Raw genomic sequence first — 16,011 nt, 5'->3', positions numbered from 1 at the left:
GGCTGCTGCCTCGCACCGCCTGCACCAGTGGCCAGGGCCCTTTGTATCTCACACCCTCCCACCTTGTTGCCTGGCCTGAGTGGCAGGGCAGACCCTCCATGCCCCCTACAATCAGCCTTGCAAAGTGCATTCAAAGCAGTGGGGTGAGCGCTCCAAGCCCTGTGGGAGCTGGAGCCTGCAGGGACAGTGCCAGGGAGGAGGAAGTGTGGGGTGACACACAGCAGTGTCACCTCTGCTGCGTGTGGGGCTGCTCCCAAGGGCAGCACAGCTGTGCCCCCCATCCCAGCTGGGCACCAGTCCCTGTGCCTGTGCTGCCTGTTGGCACTGCCACCCCTGTGCCTGCAGTGTGGAAGCTCCCAGGGACCAGGACACAACCGGGAAGCTGGTGAGAGCAGGACAGGGTGCTGAGCCCCAAAGGAAAGTGCTGAGCCTGGACATGCCTCAGCAGCCGGGACTCCAGCATGGCCATTGGGAGCCAATTTGGGAAGCTGGGAGCCAAACTAGTCCCAGCAGTGGTCCTGGGGTGCTCTGCCCCTTGGCAAGAGCACAGCAGGAGCAGGAGAACGCTGGGGCACCTCCCTGCACAGGGCAGGATGTCCCCTGGCACAGCCCTTGACCCTGCCGAGAGCCAGGGCCTAGAACCCCCCTGCCCTACAAAGGTATCCCCTGTCCCTGCCAGCACCCTGCTGGGGCACAGGCCCTCCAACCTGCGTCTGCTGTGAGGTCCCCGCCGTGGGTCTGCTGCTGGCGTCCTGCTGGAACTGGGTCTGGCGTGGTCTTGACCCCGTGCAGCTCCAGCTCGTAGGGAGGAACAGGAAACCCGGGGCTGACCATACAGCCATTGCGAGATTTCCTGTGCTTCCTCCCCTCCCTGCCAGTCCCTGCACCCACGGCCAGCACTGGCTCATGGCTGTGCTGCAGCTGGGCAGCTCCCAGCTCCGTCGCCCCTCTCAGCTGCTTCCCACCAGGTCCTGGCACCATCAGGGTCCAGCCCTGTGTACTCAGGGCTCTACTACCACCGTGGAGCCTCCACTGAGCCCTGATCTGCGAGGGTCCCACCCAGCAAAGCCCCTTCAGCCATGCCTGGTCCTGTCTGACCCACAGCCTTGCTCCATGCCTCTGCATCCCCAAGAGGCTGCAGGACGTGGGGGTTCCCCAGGGCTCTGTGCAGTCCCACTGAAGGGTGGCCACCCTGTCACCACCCCCAAGCCTGGCCCATGTGACTGGGGAAGGCCTCAGGACAGAGCACCACCAGTGCCACTGCCAAGTGCCACCACATATCTCCATTGCTGGCACAACCCAGGTCAGCTCCACTCTGCTCAGCCTGGACACTGCCTGGGTGTTTTGGGCTGAGCCCCCCTCTGTGCCCAGCAGGGAGGCCCCAGCTCCAGAAGGGTGTCACGGTCACTTGCAGGACACTGTAAGACCAATTCCACTTTTAGGGGAAGTCAGGGAAAAAGTGTGTCAGGCAGGAGCTTTGCTGACTTGCCTTCCCGGCTGAGCAATGTGGGATGGTCACGCCACTGAGCAGGTCCATGGCAGCCAGGGGCTGCCACGGTGATGCTTCTCCCATCCCCAGCATCCTCCCGGGGGTGCACGGGTTCCCTCCCCGCCTGTGCCACGCTTCCCTGGAAGCCCCGAATGCTGCCCGCCCCCAGCCCGGCCTCGCGCGAAGAGGAAGAGCAGGGTGAGCTGCAGAAGAGGAAGAGCAGGGTGAGCGCGCTGCCGTCCCTGCACGCCGCAGGGAACTCGCTCCCGACCACAGGAAGCCGCTGTGGGCACAGCAAGGCCGAGAGGCTCCAGAGAGAGGAGCTGCCTCTGCGAGCAAGCGCTGCCCCGACAGGCCCTCCTGTGGGGGACGGGACCCTGCAAGGAGCTTGGGGAGGCTGAGGTGGGCTGTGTCTGCAGCTTGGCCACGGCACGAGCGGGTCCCACGTCCAGCCTGCCCATCCCTACACCAGGGGCACCGTGCTCCAGCTGCAGGCTGCCGCAAGTCACGGGGGCTGCAGCTGATCCCCAGGCTGCAGGGGAGTCTCAGCCTGCACGCTGTGGGAAGAGGTGGAAGGCACCCAGACTTTTGAGCCCCCACCCCTCCTCCACCCACCACAGCCAGTTCCCGAATTAGCTGCCTGAGCTGCAGGTCCTCATAAAAAGCTGCTTCCCCTTGCTCAGGTGAGGGACGGTCCTGCCTGTCCTACCGCATCCGCTGCACATAATCAGCTCCTGCCCAACAGCCAGGGAACGGCAGTCCCTGGGTGGGGGGGGGAATCTGCAGGCAGGGCCCAAGGCCCCTCTCCTGCAGCTGCAGCACAGATCCAGGTGCCCCTGGGGCCTATGGCCCCCGTGGCCAGGCTGCCACCCTGGTCAGGGCACCCGCAGCACACAGAGAACAGGCAGCGGAGCTGGTTTGCATAGTTCTGAACATTTAATAACTCAGTCTCTCTAGCGTTATATCCACATCCATTAAATTAAAAACAGGCTCAGGAGGCAGCTCCTGGCTGATTAAATTACAAGAAAAAATTACTGTGCACCAAAAAGTTGTTATAGAAAAATAGTCCTGTGGCCCCCAGCCAGCGGCTCCATCCGTGGCTGGCGTGGGTGGGAGCCCATGCCACGGCCCCAGTGTGTGGCGGCGGACGGCAAAGGGGCTCGCGGCACCAGCCCCAAACCCGCGGGAAGGGGCAAGCGAGGGGAAGGGCTCCGGGGGGAGCAGAACGGAAGTTGTCACCAAATGGGGGCAACGGCCACATTCAGGGGGCTGGGCTGTCAGACGCCAGGCACTGCTGGCACTAGGTGGGGTGCAAAGGCCTAAGAAGCTGGGGCAGTGCTGGGCACCAGCGCTGCCTGAGGGCCAGAACACGCGGGCTGGGGCAGCCCCCCCAAGCAAGGGTCTGTGCGAAGGGGTCCCCTGCCCAGCTGTGGGCTGCACCGCAGGCAACGAGGGAAGGCGGTGCCTGGCCCCACACTCCCCGGTGCCAGGGCTCCTGCCCACTGCAGGCAGCCATGGTGGGATGGGCAGAGAGTGGGCAAGCAGGCAGCAGCAGCCGAGGCCTGGCCATTATTGCTGTTGGAAGGGCACTGGTGGAGGCGAACAGGTCCAGCCAGGTGGCAGGGAGCCAGGACACAATGGACCAAGCCAGGGCTGCAGCCTGTCATGCCAAGGGTGGCAGGGACAGGGGGACATCGTGCCATGGGCTGTGCTCAGCCCTGGGGGGCAGAGCCACCCCTGCCCCAGCCAGCCCACCCTGAGCCATGGCAATCGAGAGACCCCACATGATGCCCACCCTGAAGGACTCAAGGGACCCCAAGCAGCAGCTGCCCGCCCAGGGTAGGAGACACAGCTGCCAGCACAGGGGCAGGGGCCCCACAGCCACCAAACACCCCAGCATGTGGCACAGAATCGATGCGGGGCCGGGAGAGATGGTGCATGATTGAGACAGTGCCGTGCTGGAGATGGTGCCAGCAGGGCCGTGCCAGGCCACCCAGGCTGGGGCAGAGGGAGAGTGCCAGTGGGTGGGAGCCCCAGGCTGCTGGAGTGCAGGAAGGGGACAGGGGCAGAGTCTGGGCCCCTCGGCCTCACCTGCCCCGGCCCCGTGGTGCTGGGCAGGGAGGAGGGAGGGGCAGGAGGGCTCATCAAAGGGCACTTTGGTCTCTGATGAAGGCAGTCCTCTCACTGTGGGCCTCGTAATCCTCACCGTCCGATTCAGAGGGGCCCTCCTCCTGCCAGATGTCAGAGGGGAGCCCCTTGTAGGAGATGATGCCACTGTCCAGGGCATAGACCTTCACGCCCCGCAGGCTGAAGCCTGACCGTGCCTGCAGCACCAGGAAGATGGTGACAAAGATGACAACAATGAGGACGCAGCTGAGGCTGGCGATGAGGACAGGGAGGTTGACTGGAGAGGGGGCCTCAGCTGGCCCCTCACCATCTGCCAGGGCAGGGGATGCACGGCTGCTCTGTGTCTGGTGGGAGCAGGAGAGGTCCAGGCTGCTGAAGTGGGAGTGCGCAGGGCAGGTGAGGCACTGGTTGGGGCCGGGTCCCACACAGGTGGCGCAGGAGGGGTGGCAGGGCAGGCAGAGGTGGGGCGCGATGGGCTCCACGCTGTTCTCCAAATTGTAGTGCGTGCTCTGGACACCGGGCGCAAAGCCAGGAGGGCAGTGCTTCAGGCAGCTCTTCTGGTGCAGGTAGTACCCCTCCTCACAGACTGCGGGACAGGCAGGGTCAGTGCGGGCTGACATTCACCTCGGCCCCCCGTCCCCTCCCCACCAGCTCCACACTCACCCACACAGGTCTGGCTGGGGGTGAGGGTCTTGCAGCCACTGCTCTCCAGCTGGTTGGAGAGGCTGGGGGAGTCGGTGGCCGTCCCATACAGCACAAGTGTGAACTTGGTCAGTGTGCCTGCAACGATGCGGGGTGAGGACCATCTCGCAGGATGGGTGCCTGCGAGACCACCCATGCTTGGGACAGATGGGGGGGCGGGCCTCGTAGTGCTCCTCTCCACAGCTGCCAGGGGACAGCAGGGCTGTGTGCACTACCTGGGAAAGTTCCTGATATGGGGCCATGCGCCCCTGCACAGGGCTGCTCATGGGGCAAGGAGGTCAGGCCAGCTGGCATGGGGTCACCTGCTGCCCAGACCCCACTGCCCCAGAGGGGCTGCATCCCATCTCACATGCCCAAATCCAGCCCCTCCCCAGTCAGGTCACCCAAAACATCAGAGGTGTTATCGGCCACTCAGCTTGGGAGCAAGGGGGCGAAGCTGGGTAACAACACAGTTCCCATCTCAGAGGGAGGCAGTGGAGGGGAAGGCTGAGCCCTACCATAGTTGTTGGCATCACTGGTGTTCTCAATCTCCAGCACCCACTCTCCAGAGGGGTCCTCATCCCATGAGTGTGTCGTCATGAAGGCCCAGTCATTGAAGCCATCGGCCGAGAAGTCATGGGGCCTGGGTGACGGGGGCAAGAGGTGGGTGCCAACATATCCTAAACTCACCTGTGCCAGCCCGGGTCAGGGGCCAGCCTGGAGCACCCCACAGCCTGGCACCTACCTGGCAGCCAGGAGGGTGGAGCGGGTGCCCATGGGGCTGACCAGGTGGATGGCCAGGTCCCCACGCCGGTTGTAGGACAGTGTCAGCCTGGCCTGCGCGTGTTCCAGGCGGCTGATGTAGTTGGCTTTCCCCAGGCAGGCGTCCACCTTCCGCCGTACCTCCAGGCGCTTCCCAATGTCCCTGCCGAGGTGGGGCATGAATGAGGCCAGTCCCAGACCAGGGGAACATGACAGATGCTGCGCCTATAAAGAGCCCTACCTCACCACCTATCGTGCGCCCGTGCGTCCCACAGGATGTAAGCATCTGTGTGCTAGGGGCTCAGCGGACAGGAACCAAGCCCTGCTAGTGGATGGAGTGCAGCACCTCCGGCCCACGTTCTCCCGACTGGCTGCCGATAGTGCCCCAGCTCCAGGGTACGAGGAGGTCTGTGCTGCCCAGAGCTGCCTCCCCAGCCACCACCCTGTGCCAGCCCTGAATGGGCCCTTTATTCACACATCACAGGCCAGTTACACCCTGCACAGCATGGCCAGGGACAGGATGGGCACAGCCTTCCCCATCCTGCTGCTGGCATACAGCTGTTCTCCCTACCAGCGCCGGCTCTGGTGCCAGTGCAGGATGTGCCCACTGTGTCCCCCCTTGGCTTCATCCCCAGAGGGTTAGGGCAGGGACCAGCCCTGGCTCCCTCCATGCCCAGGCGCCCCCAGGGAGCGCCCCAGATGGGCACAAGATTGCACATGTGCTGTGGCGGCAGCAGCCAAGCAGGAGTCAAAGGAGCTTCTGTCTGGCCCCTGAAAAGCCCCTCTGTCCAGGGTGACTGGTGCTGGCTGTGCCCCGACTGCAGCGCCCCAGCCTGCCCGCACCCGCCAGCCCAGCCCCACAGCGGGTAGGCTCAGCAGCTGACATCGGTGCTGGACAGCTGGAGGTGCCTTTCCCAGCTCTCCCCAGGCTCTCACAGGAGGATGCTCTGGGGGGTCTCAGCAGCAGCTCAGCCCCTGCTCTGAGCCCAGAGGCTCTCAAGTTCCTGTGTGGGACAAACACCGGGTGATGTCCTCCCAGGCTCACCAGCCCTACCTGGGCTCTGCGAGGATGTCAATGACGCACTTCCTCTGAGGTCCCACTGTGGTCCAGTTCTTGGCCAGGCTTACCATGGCCCCAGCATCCAGCAGACCATAGCCATAGGAGTGGCTGACTGTGGACAAAGAGGGTACACTCCTGAGGGTACTCAGTGGGGGACATTTGCCCAGCCATGCTGCATGCTCACTGGGGACTCCTGCTTCCTCCACCCGCCAGGGCTGCCAGCGGCTCTGACCCAGCACCCCCAAGCTAGTGGTGCATGTTGGAATGGGAGCCCCTGGTCCCTCCCCAGCACCCTGGTACCTTTGCGACCAACACCATTGGTGACCCAGTCATTGGCATTGAGGTGAGCTGGCTTTGAGGTCTGCACCACCAGGTGCTGCATGTCCCGCCAGGTCAGGTTCTTGCTGCAGGGAGACACAGGGCTCAGGTCAGTGCCAGCTACTGCTGGTCCCATATAGGTCTGCGTCCAGGTGCCACTGCCATGTGGGGCTGGCACAGCCACCCCTATCCAGCCCCCTCTGTCCTGCCCTTACTTGGCTTCCAGGGCAAGGGCAATGATGCCAGCGGCCAGGGGTGCCGAGGCTGACGTCCCAGTGTGCAACTCGGTGCATTTCTGTCTGAGGTCAGTCGTCACCTGCGAGGAAGAGTGCCGGGCTGGGTGCTGCAGGCCCATCCCACCCCCAGAGCTCCAGGCCTGCAACAGCCCCTACTCACAATCTGCTTCTCGTTCTGGTTGCCGCTGCTGTACGTGGTGGCGAGGGTGGAGGAGCAGGCCTCGCTGTACCAGGGCACGTTGCCGTACTGCGTGGTGCTGCTGATGGACAGTGTGTAGATGCTGTTGGTGTAACCGTCGCAGTTGCAGCTGTCGTGCTCACGGCCCCCGTTCCCGGATGCCCAGACGAAGATGGAGCCCAGCCCCCCTCGGCCCTAGCAACAGAAACAGGGTGAGGGCTGGCACCAGCACTGCTGCAGGCAGGAAGCCCCAGGCTGGAGCTGGGGACAAGTGAATGGTGCCAGTCTTGGGGCTCCTGCAGCCTGAGTGGGAAAGACTGAGCAAATGCAGCTGCGACACAAGGGACACCAGGACACCCTAGTCACAGCCTCGACAGAGGCTCCAGGTTGCCCCAGTGGGTGAGACATCAAGTGGCAGGAGGCCCTGCCAATGTGATGCTTCCAAAAGCCAAAGCCTTTTTCCTCTCGAAAGTCACCCAGGCTGACTCCGCCTCCATGGGATTGCAGCGCCTGGCAGTGCCGAGGGAGCCCACGGCACAGTCCCAGACAAGGCTCAGCACCCAAACGAGGCAGCTCCCCTTGCAGCAGGCGTGACAGAGCCAGAGCAGCACTGCTTGTGTCTCTGTAGGGAATCCCGGGCAGAACACAACAAAGCTCCCCAGACAGACGACACTGCCAGCACATGAGGATAGTGGGGGAGGACAGGCAGAGGAAGCGAGGGTGAACAGCTGGCACAAAACCAGACAAGAATCAGCAGAGGGCTTGGGAGAGCAGGGAGAGACCATCCCTCACAGGAGTCCTCCCAGTGGGGAGCATAGGGCTGCTTGGAAATGCAGCTGGGAGGAGTCCTGACTCAAAGCCATCACACAGGAAGAACAAGAAAAACCAACAGAGTCTGATCCAGGATATGGACTGGTAGACAGTTCATCTCGGGAGGGCCAGGAAAACGACCAGAGCAGGCAGAGAAAGGGAGACTTGGGGGAAGGGGCAGGAGCCAGGCCAGTGGTCCCTGGCAAACCTTCCTGCTCACCTGGCTGACCCCACGGAAGAAAGCCTCCTCTGCCAGCCGGGCCGGGCCATCCACAGTCTTGCCATCATCCTCAGGGCCCCAGCTGGCACTGTAGATGTGGATGTGGTTGGGGTTGAGGCCCAGGGAATGGGCCTCCACAGCATCAGTCACCTCCCCATCCAGCATGCGCACGCCTAGGGCCAGAGAGCAGACGTCACGGGCGACTGGACGGGGCAGGGTGGCCACGGTGCCGCTGGCAAGAGCCCTCCAACCCCTGCTGCCACCTGTGCCACAGGCTGTCACAGGGTTGCTCCAGCCAGCAGTGCTGAGGTCCCCGGCTCAGCTGCTCCAACGTGCCCTCAGCACCTGCGGGGCCCAGCACAGGGCAGGGCAGCACCCACCTCCGATCCTGGCATTGTAGGCCACACCAACACCGCAGATCCCGTTGTTTGCCACGGCAGCCACTTCCCCGGCACAGCGTGTGCCGTGTCTGCAACCAAAACAGGACACAGCATGCTCGTAAGGGGCACAAGGAGTACAGGGCTGGGCACTGGCTACAGCCCCAGCAACCCCCACCCATGCTGCCTCCTGTCCCCCTGAACCAGGTGGCCAACAAAGGCTCCTCCACCTGCCCTCCTGCTCCAGAGCCAGGGCACTCAACGGCACACACTGGCAAAGGGCAAAGGATGCTGCTCATGTTGGAAAGGGAGTCAAGGGGTTCCCCATGAGGCAGAAGTGTGCTGCTAGCCCCACAGCTTCCTGCAGGCCACAGGGGGTGGCACTGGACTGAGTCCCTGCCGCACCTGGGCTCTGCATCCTCGCCACTCCCTCCTGCCTCACCTGTTGTCGTTCATCTGCGTGTAGCGGGGCTGCGGGTCTGGGTCCTGGTCATTGACATCAAAACTCGCCCCTGGGTCCTGGAAGTCAAATTGGGCACTTGGACCCTGTCTACCTGGGCCACCGAGCCCCACCGCCCTTGCTCCACGACTGTTCCACAGTCGGTCTGTGCAGGGTGGGCAGGCTCCAGTCCCACCTCCATGTCCCACCATGGCGCACAGCAGCCCTGCCCCTTGCAGACCCAGGGCTGCCCCGTGCAGACACAGCCACCCGGACCGGCTCCTGTAGCACTCCACCCTGCAGCATCACCCACACTCACATAGTTGGCCTCCAGGTCAGGATGGTTCTTCTCAATGCCATCATCCAGGATGGACACCACAATGCCCTTGCCTGTGTATCCTTGCTCCCAGGCCTGACGCACGTTCAGGTCCCGCTGGTTCGTGTTGTACTGCCAAGAGAAACCCTGGCACTAGGAGCCGCACCCAGCCATGGGGACTGTGGCAGGGGTGTGACCAAAGCCCTCCCAGTGTTCACCCTGCTCTGCTGTGGGTGGGGACGAGGAACCCTGGTGACCCAGGCAAAGGGCTGAGCGCAGCAAGCCAAGGAAAGCTGCTCTGAAAGCAAGACTCAGCCCCAGACTCTGCTTGGGTCCCACAGACAAGGCTCCCTTTGCAGAGATCAGGCTTGTGCCCAAGTTCCAGGATGCAGACAAGGGGCACAGACCCATTCCTGGGCCAGGCAAAGGGCTGCACCACGCTAGTTCAGGCCTGGGCCCTCCCAGCCTCCTGGCAGGGAGCCACAGCTCTGTGAGCAGAGCCTCTTCCCTGAGGTGAACCCTTCACACAGCACCAAGTGGCTGCCTCAGGCCTTCCCCCTTCTCTTTCTCCTCCCCACCAGCCTGGCAGCAGCTGCCTGACAGCAGTTCCTCAGGTGTCGAGTCTACATCCCCAAACTCACACTCACTACTGTGACCACACACCCCTCGTCACCCAGCACTCACCAGGTACCACTGCTGTGGGAACTTGGGGTCCGTGGGCTCCATGAAAACGTCTCGCTTGGTCCTGCGCTTTGCCACCTGCTGCTCCAGCCACTGCACCTGGGGGCAGAGACGGCATGGGGTCCCCCACCGCCCCCTCATGCCAGCAGCTCCCTGGGACCCCACCCTGAGCCCACCTGGAGGGGCTCTCCCTGGGGAACTCACAGACAGCCCTGGCCTGGCAGAGCATCAGACCTCCCAGAGTTACGGCAGCCCCCAGCCCGGCCCTCCCAGCCCCCTGCCCAGTCGTGCCTTGCACAGGCTGCGCTCCAGCAGAGCGGGACGGTCAGAGCGCTGAGCTCCGCTGAGCTGCGAGCTGCCAAGAGCCACCGTGCCACACACGCTGCAGGGCCTGAGCCGGAGTCCCCCCATACTGCTGCACTGGGACCCAGCACTGCCCTGCAGATCTTGTCCCATGTACAACGACACAGAGCTCTCCCAGGAGCAGAGGCTGCCCTGGGCCCTGGGACTGAAGCAGACCACAGGCCAGTGGCACTGGCTCCACCATGCCCCTGTTCTTGCTGGACACACGCTGGGCTTCCACCAGGGTCTGCCAGGGGATGGTTAAGGCAGCTCAGCCCCACTCTGTGCCCAGTGCTGGCTCACATGCCCGTGTGAAGTGCCCGGGACCAAGGCCAGGCCCTCCCCCGCACGTACCTGCGGTTCCCTGGCCAAGCGGCTGTGCCAGGGCTGGTGGGGTGAGAGGGAACGCTTCACCACACCACGGTGCCGAAAGTGGTAATAGTCGCCAAAGATCTGCAACGGAAAAATGCCGTTCATGGGACAGACAGGAGAACCTGGTCTCCTCAATTCACCGCCCCCCTCCCTGCAATCCTGAGCCCCGGGTCTGTCATGGGCAGGCTGGGCCCCCCACTCCAGAGAGGCAGCTGGTGCTTGTGTCCAGGTACATAGGGCAGCACCTCCTGTGAAAGGCTGTGGCAGGTGGTGACAAGGCAGCTGGGGAGACCCTGGGGCCGCAGAAGTGCAGCCTCCACACACTTCATCCTCCTGTGGGTCCCCACATGGCAGCAAGCCCCAGATTGTCCAAAAAGGCTGCTGCCCTAGCAGGAAGGCCCAAGGCAAGCAGTGGCAGGGAGAGATGGGCCTGTTGAAGCCAGCCTGGGTGAGGCACCAGCCTCAGGAGACAAAGCCACGGTTCCTCTCCCAGCACCAAACAGCTCCTGGTGGAAGAAGGTCCCAGGGGCTCCAAGCCCCTTGCCCTAGGTGGTCCCAGCCAGGGCAGGGTCTGCATTAGCCCCTGCACCCACCTCTGCATGCCTGGACAGGCCACTGGCAGAGGCCTTCTCATCAAGCACCCCACTACAGCACCCACCCAGTGCTAGTCTCTACACGGGGCACAGCCAGCTCAGTGGGGCAGAGCGGGGGGGGCACACAGGTGTCCAACCACAGCAGGGTCTGACCCCCACTGCCAAGGAGCCAGGCTGTGCTACCCCAGCTCCACTCCCATGCATGCAGGGACAGCCCAACCTGGTACTCCAGCACAGTGGGGACTGGGGCAGGCTGGGACCCCAGCACAGCCCGGCTGGGGCAGGACGGGACCCCAGCACAACCAGGCTGGGGCAGGAGGCCGTGTCACTGCCCAGACAGTTATTTTTAAACTCCAAACCCTCTCCAGCACTGTCATTTCCATATCCCTTCCCGAACGTCCTGGGGCTGGCGGATGCAGTGGCCCCACCCCAGCCACCCAGAGCCTCCTAGCCCTGCAGCCTGCCTGGACTGTGGAGAAGTGGCTGAGCACCCACCCAGCCCCCTGGGAGCCATGGAGCCCAGGCAGCAGCTGCAGGCAAGATCCAGCTGCCCAGGCTGTGCCAGAGCTGGCAGGGCTGGGCTGCAAGGGCTGCAGGAACATGAGGACACCTTGTCCTTCTTCATCTCAGGCTGCCCCAAAACAGTCTGTTTGTGGCTAACAAATCTCCCCAGCTTATCAGAGCTCTGCAGATGTGCTGCCAGTCTGGACAGCCTGGGCCAAGCAGAGAGGGAAGGTGCACCTGGCTGAGCAGCACCCTTAGCCTCAGGGCAGCAGCTACAGGTTGTGGTCATGCACTTCAACCCAAACTCTGGATCTGTTCCTCTGGCACATCGTGTCCTCCCAGAATAGCCTGGGATGCCTGGCAGTTCAGAAGCCTTGGGAAGGTGCTGAGGTGCAAAGCCTCTGCCATGGGCTGGCGAGGGAATGCAAAGCGCAGGCTGCTTACCCTCCCCCAGCATCCCTCACCCCCTCCAGGGGTACAGACAGAGCCCCAATTGTTCCTGCACACAGATCCTGGCTCTGCCTGGTCATCCGACTGGATTAGGTCTGCACAGACAGTGTGGTGGCAGCCAGGAGCCAGTCAGCCCACACGCTTCCACCCTAATCCTTATAGTCCCTGTCCTCGGCAAGGGCAGAGCCACCCCCCACCACCGTGTGTCCCTGGTGCCATCTCAGCGCTGCTGCCCAACCTCCTGCCACAACTTGAGGCCACCCCAGCCAGCCTCAGGGTCAGAAGGCTGCCCACACGCCTGCTCACAGCCCTGGGAGAGGGGCAACATGTTGGACCTGAAGCCCACTGGTTTGGGAGACAGGAGCACCCTATCCCAGGCTGGCACTGTCCTGCCGGCACAGCCCAGAGTGGGCACCAGTAGTGCCCTTCCCTGTGTGCCCCTCCTCTGCACAATCCCAGTGGTGCAAACCCCCATGCTTCCACCCCACTGCCACACCCGCTCCCCTCTTCTGACCCCACCTCCCCACCCTGTCCCCTGGGTCATCCTCAAGGCCACTGGCACCAGTCATGGGCCCTGCCACCCCTCTGCCCGAGGTGCCGCTGGCCCCCGCTCTGCAGGCAGCAGTGGAGCCGGGAGTACACCAGGACAGCATGGCTTCAGGGACAGTGTCCAGACGCCAGGCTGAGGCCAGGATCCTCTCAGATAAGGACCCTGGGGGCCTCTCACTGGGGCACTGCCAGAAGCACCCAGTCTCCCCGCTCCCAGCCTGACTGTGCATCCTGTCCCAGCAACATGCACCCCAAGAGCAGCAACCTAGAAATCTCCTGAGGACGGAAAGCCTGGCTCCTTCCAGCCTTTCTCTTCCCACCAGGCCACTATGGCCCCTCTGCGAAGCCCAGGCCAGACAAGCCTTGTCTAGCAGCACAGACACTGGGACAGGCTCCAGAATGGGAGAAAACATGCCCGGACCAGGAGCTCCCGCCACAGCCCAGGCTGTCACAGCACGCAGGGCTTTGCCTGCAAGGACGGCCTCACTGCAGCTCCACTAGCTGTGAGGGGCCAGAGAGCCAGGGAGAGGTAGCCTAGGAGAGGCAGCCTCCAGTTACAGCACCACGGTGTGGGGAGAAGGCGAGGGCTGAGCTGGCACAGAGCCTCTATGGCTCACTGGGACAGACCCCAGAGAGGCCTTGGCTCCCAGCTGAGGCACAGGGCCCTGCAGTGGTAAAGACACGGCCACAGAGCCAGTGCCCCTCGGCCCTGGCAGCCAGGCCTGGGACCTAGCACCACAGTGGGACGGGAAGCCCTGCCAGGAGCAGGCTGATAACATGTCAGCCCCATGCACACTCCAAGTGGTCTTGTCAGAGATCCGGTCTGGTGGGACATGCCCTGGGCAACTTTCCCAGTCCCCTCTGCACAGCAGTAGCTCTGGCCTGACAAGTTCTTTCCCCTGAGATCGGCTCTGAGCCACTTCCATGCTGTCAGCACCTGTGTGAGGCCGTGCCACGGCCCCCACAGCACAGACACTCTCAGTGGAGACCAGCCACAATCCCCACAATTCCCTCCTCTGGCACAAGCCCCAGAGGATTCAGGGCTCCCTGTCCCAGGGGCCCTGTGTACCCAGCGCCTGTGCAAGGCTCCTTTCAGACCGCAGGAAAAGGCCCTGCTGACTCCTGTAGTAGCCACCTTTCCACCACCACAGCTCCCAGCAGCTGCTCACAGCGAGGTCCTGACACCGCAGCTACCAATTGTGCAATTTCCTCTGGGATTTCACCCCGTGCTTCCTTCCCGGAGAGCCAGCTCAGCCCCAGCACAGCCGCACGAGCTGCCTAGTCCCTGGCTGAGGGCAGGGAAAGCAGAGCATGGCAGGGACCTGCTGACACACCTTCTGCCAAGGCCAGTTTAGGGCCAAGGACATATGGCTGCTGTCAGACCCACTCGGTGAACACCCCAGAGGCACTGCTGCAGCCCTGGCTGAGCCGAGGCCGTGCCATGCTAAGGCAGCTCACACCAGCGGGAGCCAGGAGCCCTCCCATCCTCCACCAGCACACAGCACTCCCAGTCCAGTTCTTTCATGTTGAGAGGGGCTTTTCCTCCATCTCCCTCCAGCAGGGAGTGTGCCATGCCATGTTATGCCACACCATGCCATGAGACCATCCCGCTGGCAGGGGGAAGCTCTGGCTCCATCCAGTTAATTGCAGCCCTTGAGTTAAGGCAGGGGAAGCTGGAAGGCTACAGCAAACAGGCACAAACACCGTGGCCCTGCCGCCAGAAAGAGCACTCCCAAGCTGGCTCCAGGGCCAAGCTCAGTGCCCATCCAGACCACGGCAGAGGACACTGGTTCCATAGGGAGAGGGAAGTGGAGGACTTACCGGGCCCAGGTTAAGGAATCCATGCTTCCTGGCCAGCCTGTCAGCCTCCTGGGGCCCCGCAGGGACAAGCACAGCCCAAGTGTTGGTGTAAATATGCTGGGCTAGCACCTCCTGAGCCAGGAGAGCAAGGGCAACCACCAGAGTCCAGAGCAGCAGCAGCGAGCAGGGCCTCAGATCCATCAGAGAATTGGGGTTCCTTGAGCTGGGGAGCAGGAGGGTCCCAGGAGCGGCAGGTCCAGTGGCCTCCCAGCGTCAGCACTCTGAGGCGTGCCGGCCTCTATGCCCCTGCTGGTTCCCACTCAGCCCAAGCCCTCATGGGGCTGAGCCTACAACAGCACAGGAACAGGCCGTCTGGGACAGCAGCACGATCTGCAGAGAGACAGGGCAGTAGTCAGGCCCAGGGTGCCTCTCCTCAGACCCAGGGAGGGCAGGCTGCATCTTGCTGAGCCATGGCTCTGGCATTGGGCAAGGGGGCCCTGGCACATGGCACCCACTGCCCACTGTGGCACATGGACAGCTGAGGAGGCACCTGGCTCAGCGGGGTGCCTAGCATGCATGCCTTGGCACTGAGCTGCTGTTTACCTTGCCTGTTGCCCAATGTTTGCTTACAAAGACAGGGAACCAAATGGGAGGGGAGAGGGAACCAAAGGAGGGGAAAGGCAAGGCAAGGCAAGGGACACTGCTCCTCCTGCCACCACTACACCTGCTTCAACTGGGATAGGAATATCTGGGCACAGAGCTAGGAGTAACTGGGATGGGAGGCCTGCCTCTTCAGTCCCAAGGGCACTGTGCGTAGATGTCCCCAGGCACTGTGCGAGGAACTCCAGCTAAATTAGAGACTGGAAGGAGGAAAGCCACGGGGAGCCTCTGCTCTCCAGTTAGCAGACCCCAAGCCCACACCTCCACAGACATCGACCAGGCAATGCCTGGCAGCTGTGACAAGTGCTGCACTGCCTGTCACCAGCAGCAGCTCAGCTCTGCCCTTCCTCTGGAGCACAATATGGTGACACCAGTGTGACTCATCCTCACAACAGGGAGAAAACCAGGACCAGGAGAAGGGGCACGCCGTCACCTCCAGCACAAACCCAGGGATGCCTGGGGATCGCTCACACATGGGAGGGCAAATCCAAGAAGTTAGTGGGGACAGAGTAGGGAGTGGCCCACCCAGTGCCAGGGAGCCCATGACATGACGGTGCCGGAGCGAGCTCCACACATAGAACTCCACAAGGGCTCTGGAATACCTGGTCATGCTTCAGAGACAACAGGAAAAGTGAGAGCTAGCAGTGCCCAGAGAAGCCCCATCCCCCTCCGGCCACAGCGAGCCGGGAGCCTGCGGTGCTGCCAGCGGAGCGAGCTCCTGGCAGCCGCCGGAGACCTCGCCGCAGGCTGCGGCACAGGCAGTGCTGCGACTCCGGCACAGTGAAGCTTCCCCTCAGCCGGCCGCGGGCCGAGCCGCCCCGTCGAGGCACCCGCCGGAGGCTGGACGGGAGTCCCGCGTGCGGACCGTGCCAGGGCCCACAGCAATTTCCCGTGAGAAAGGCTTCCAGAGCACCTAAGGAAGGGGGAAAGCTACCGCAGGAGGAGAGAGCAAGAAGCACAGACAAGGGAAACTGTCTGCCGTGGTCGATCTCCACACCAGCACCCGGCCCCGGAGCCGGGCAGACTGCCCCACCTCGCTGGTCGCGG

The 16,011-nt window shown here is 63.2% G+C and overlaps 1 protein-coding gene across 1 annotated transcript; it reads right to left on the bottom strand.

The window, feature by feature from the left end:
* Positions 1 to 2,910: 2,910 nt before the first annotated feature.
* Positions 2,911 to 14,718, bottom strand: FURIN (furin, paired basic amino acid cleaving enzyme). The gene is made up of 15 exons (XM_029958745.1): positions 14,326 to 14,718; positions 10,391 to 10,489; positions 9,698 to 9,793; positions 9,017 to 9,145; positions 8,701 to 8,777; positions 8,262 to 8,350; positions 7,882 to 8,054; positions 6,834 to 7,046; positions 6,653 to 6,753; positions 6,420 to 6,523; positions 6,114 to 6,231; positions 5,043 to 5,222; positions 4,816 to 4,940; positions 4,280 to 4,396; positions 2,911 to 4,202 (listed from the first exon to the last, which is right to left on the bottom strand). Exons 1-15 carry the CDS (start codon positions 14,503 to 14,505, stop codon positions 3,634 to 3,636), a joined length of 2,370 nt encoding a protein of 789 aa, XP_029814605.1. The 5' UTR covers positions 14,506 to 14,718; the 3' UTR covers positions 2,911 to 3,633.
* Positions 14,719 to 16,011: the final 1,293 nt, after the last annotated feature.

The sequence above is a fragment of the Manacus vitellinus genome, unplaced genomic scaffold (genome assembly GCF_001715985.3).
Source record: "Manacus vitellinus isolate BGI_N305 unplaced genomic scaffold, ASM171598v3 scaffold_16_pilon, whole genome shotgun sequence".
Taxonomy (NCBI): Eukaryota; Metazoa; Chordata; class Aves; order Passeriformes; family Pipridae; genus Manacus; species Manacus vitellinus.
Note: the sequence above shows the minus strand (reverse complement) of the source record. Positions and strands in the feature narration are given on the sequence as shown.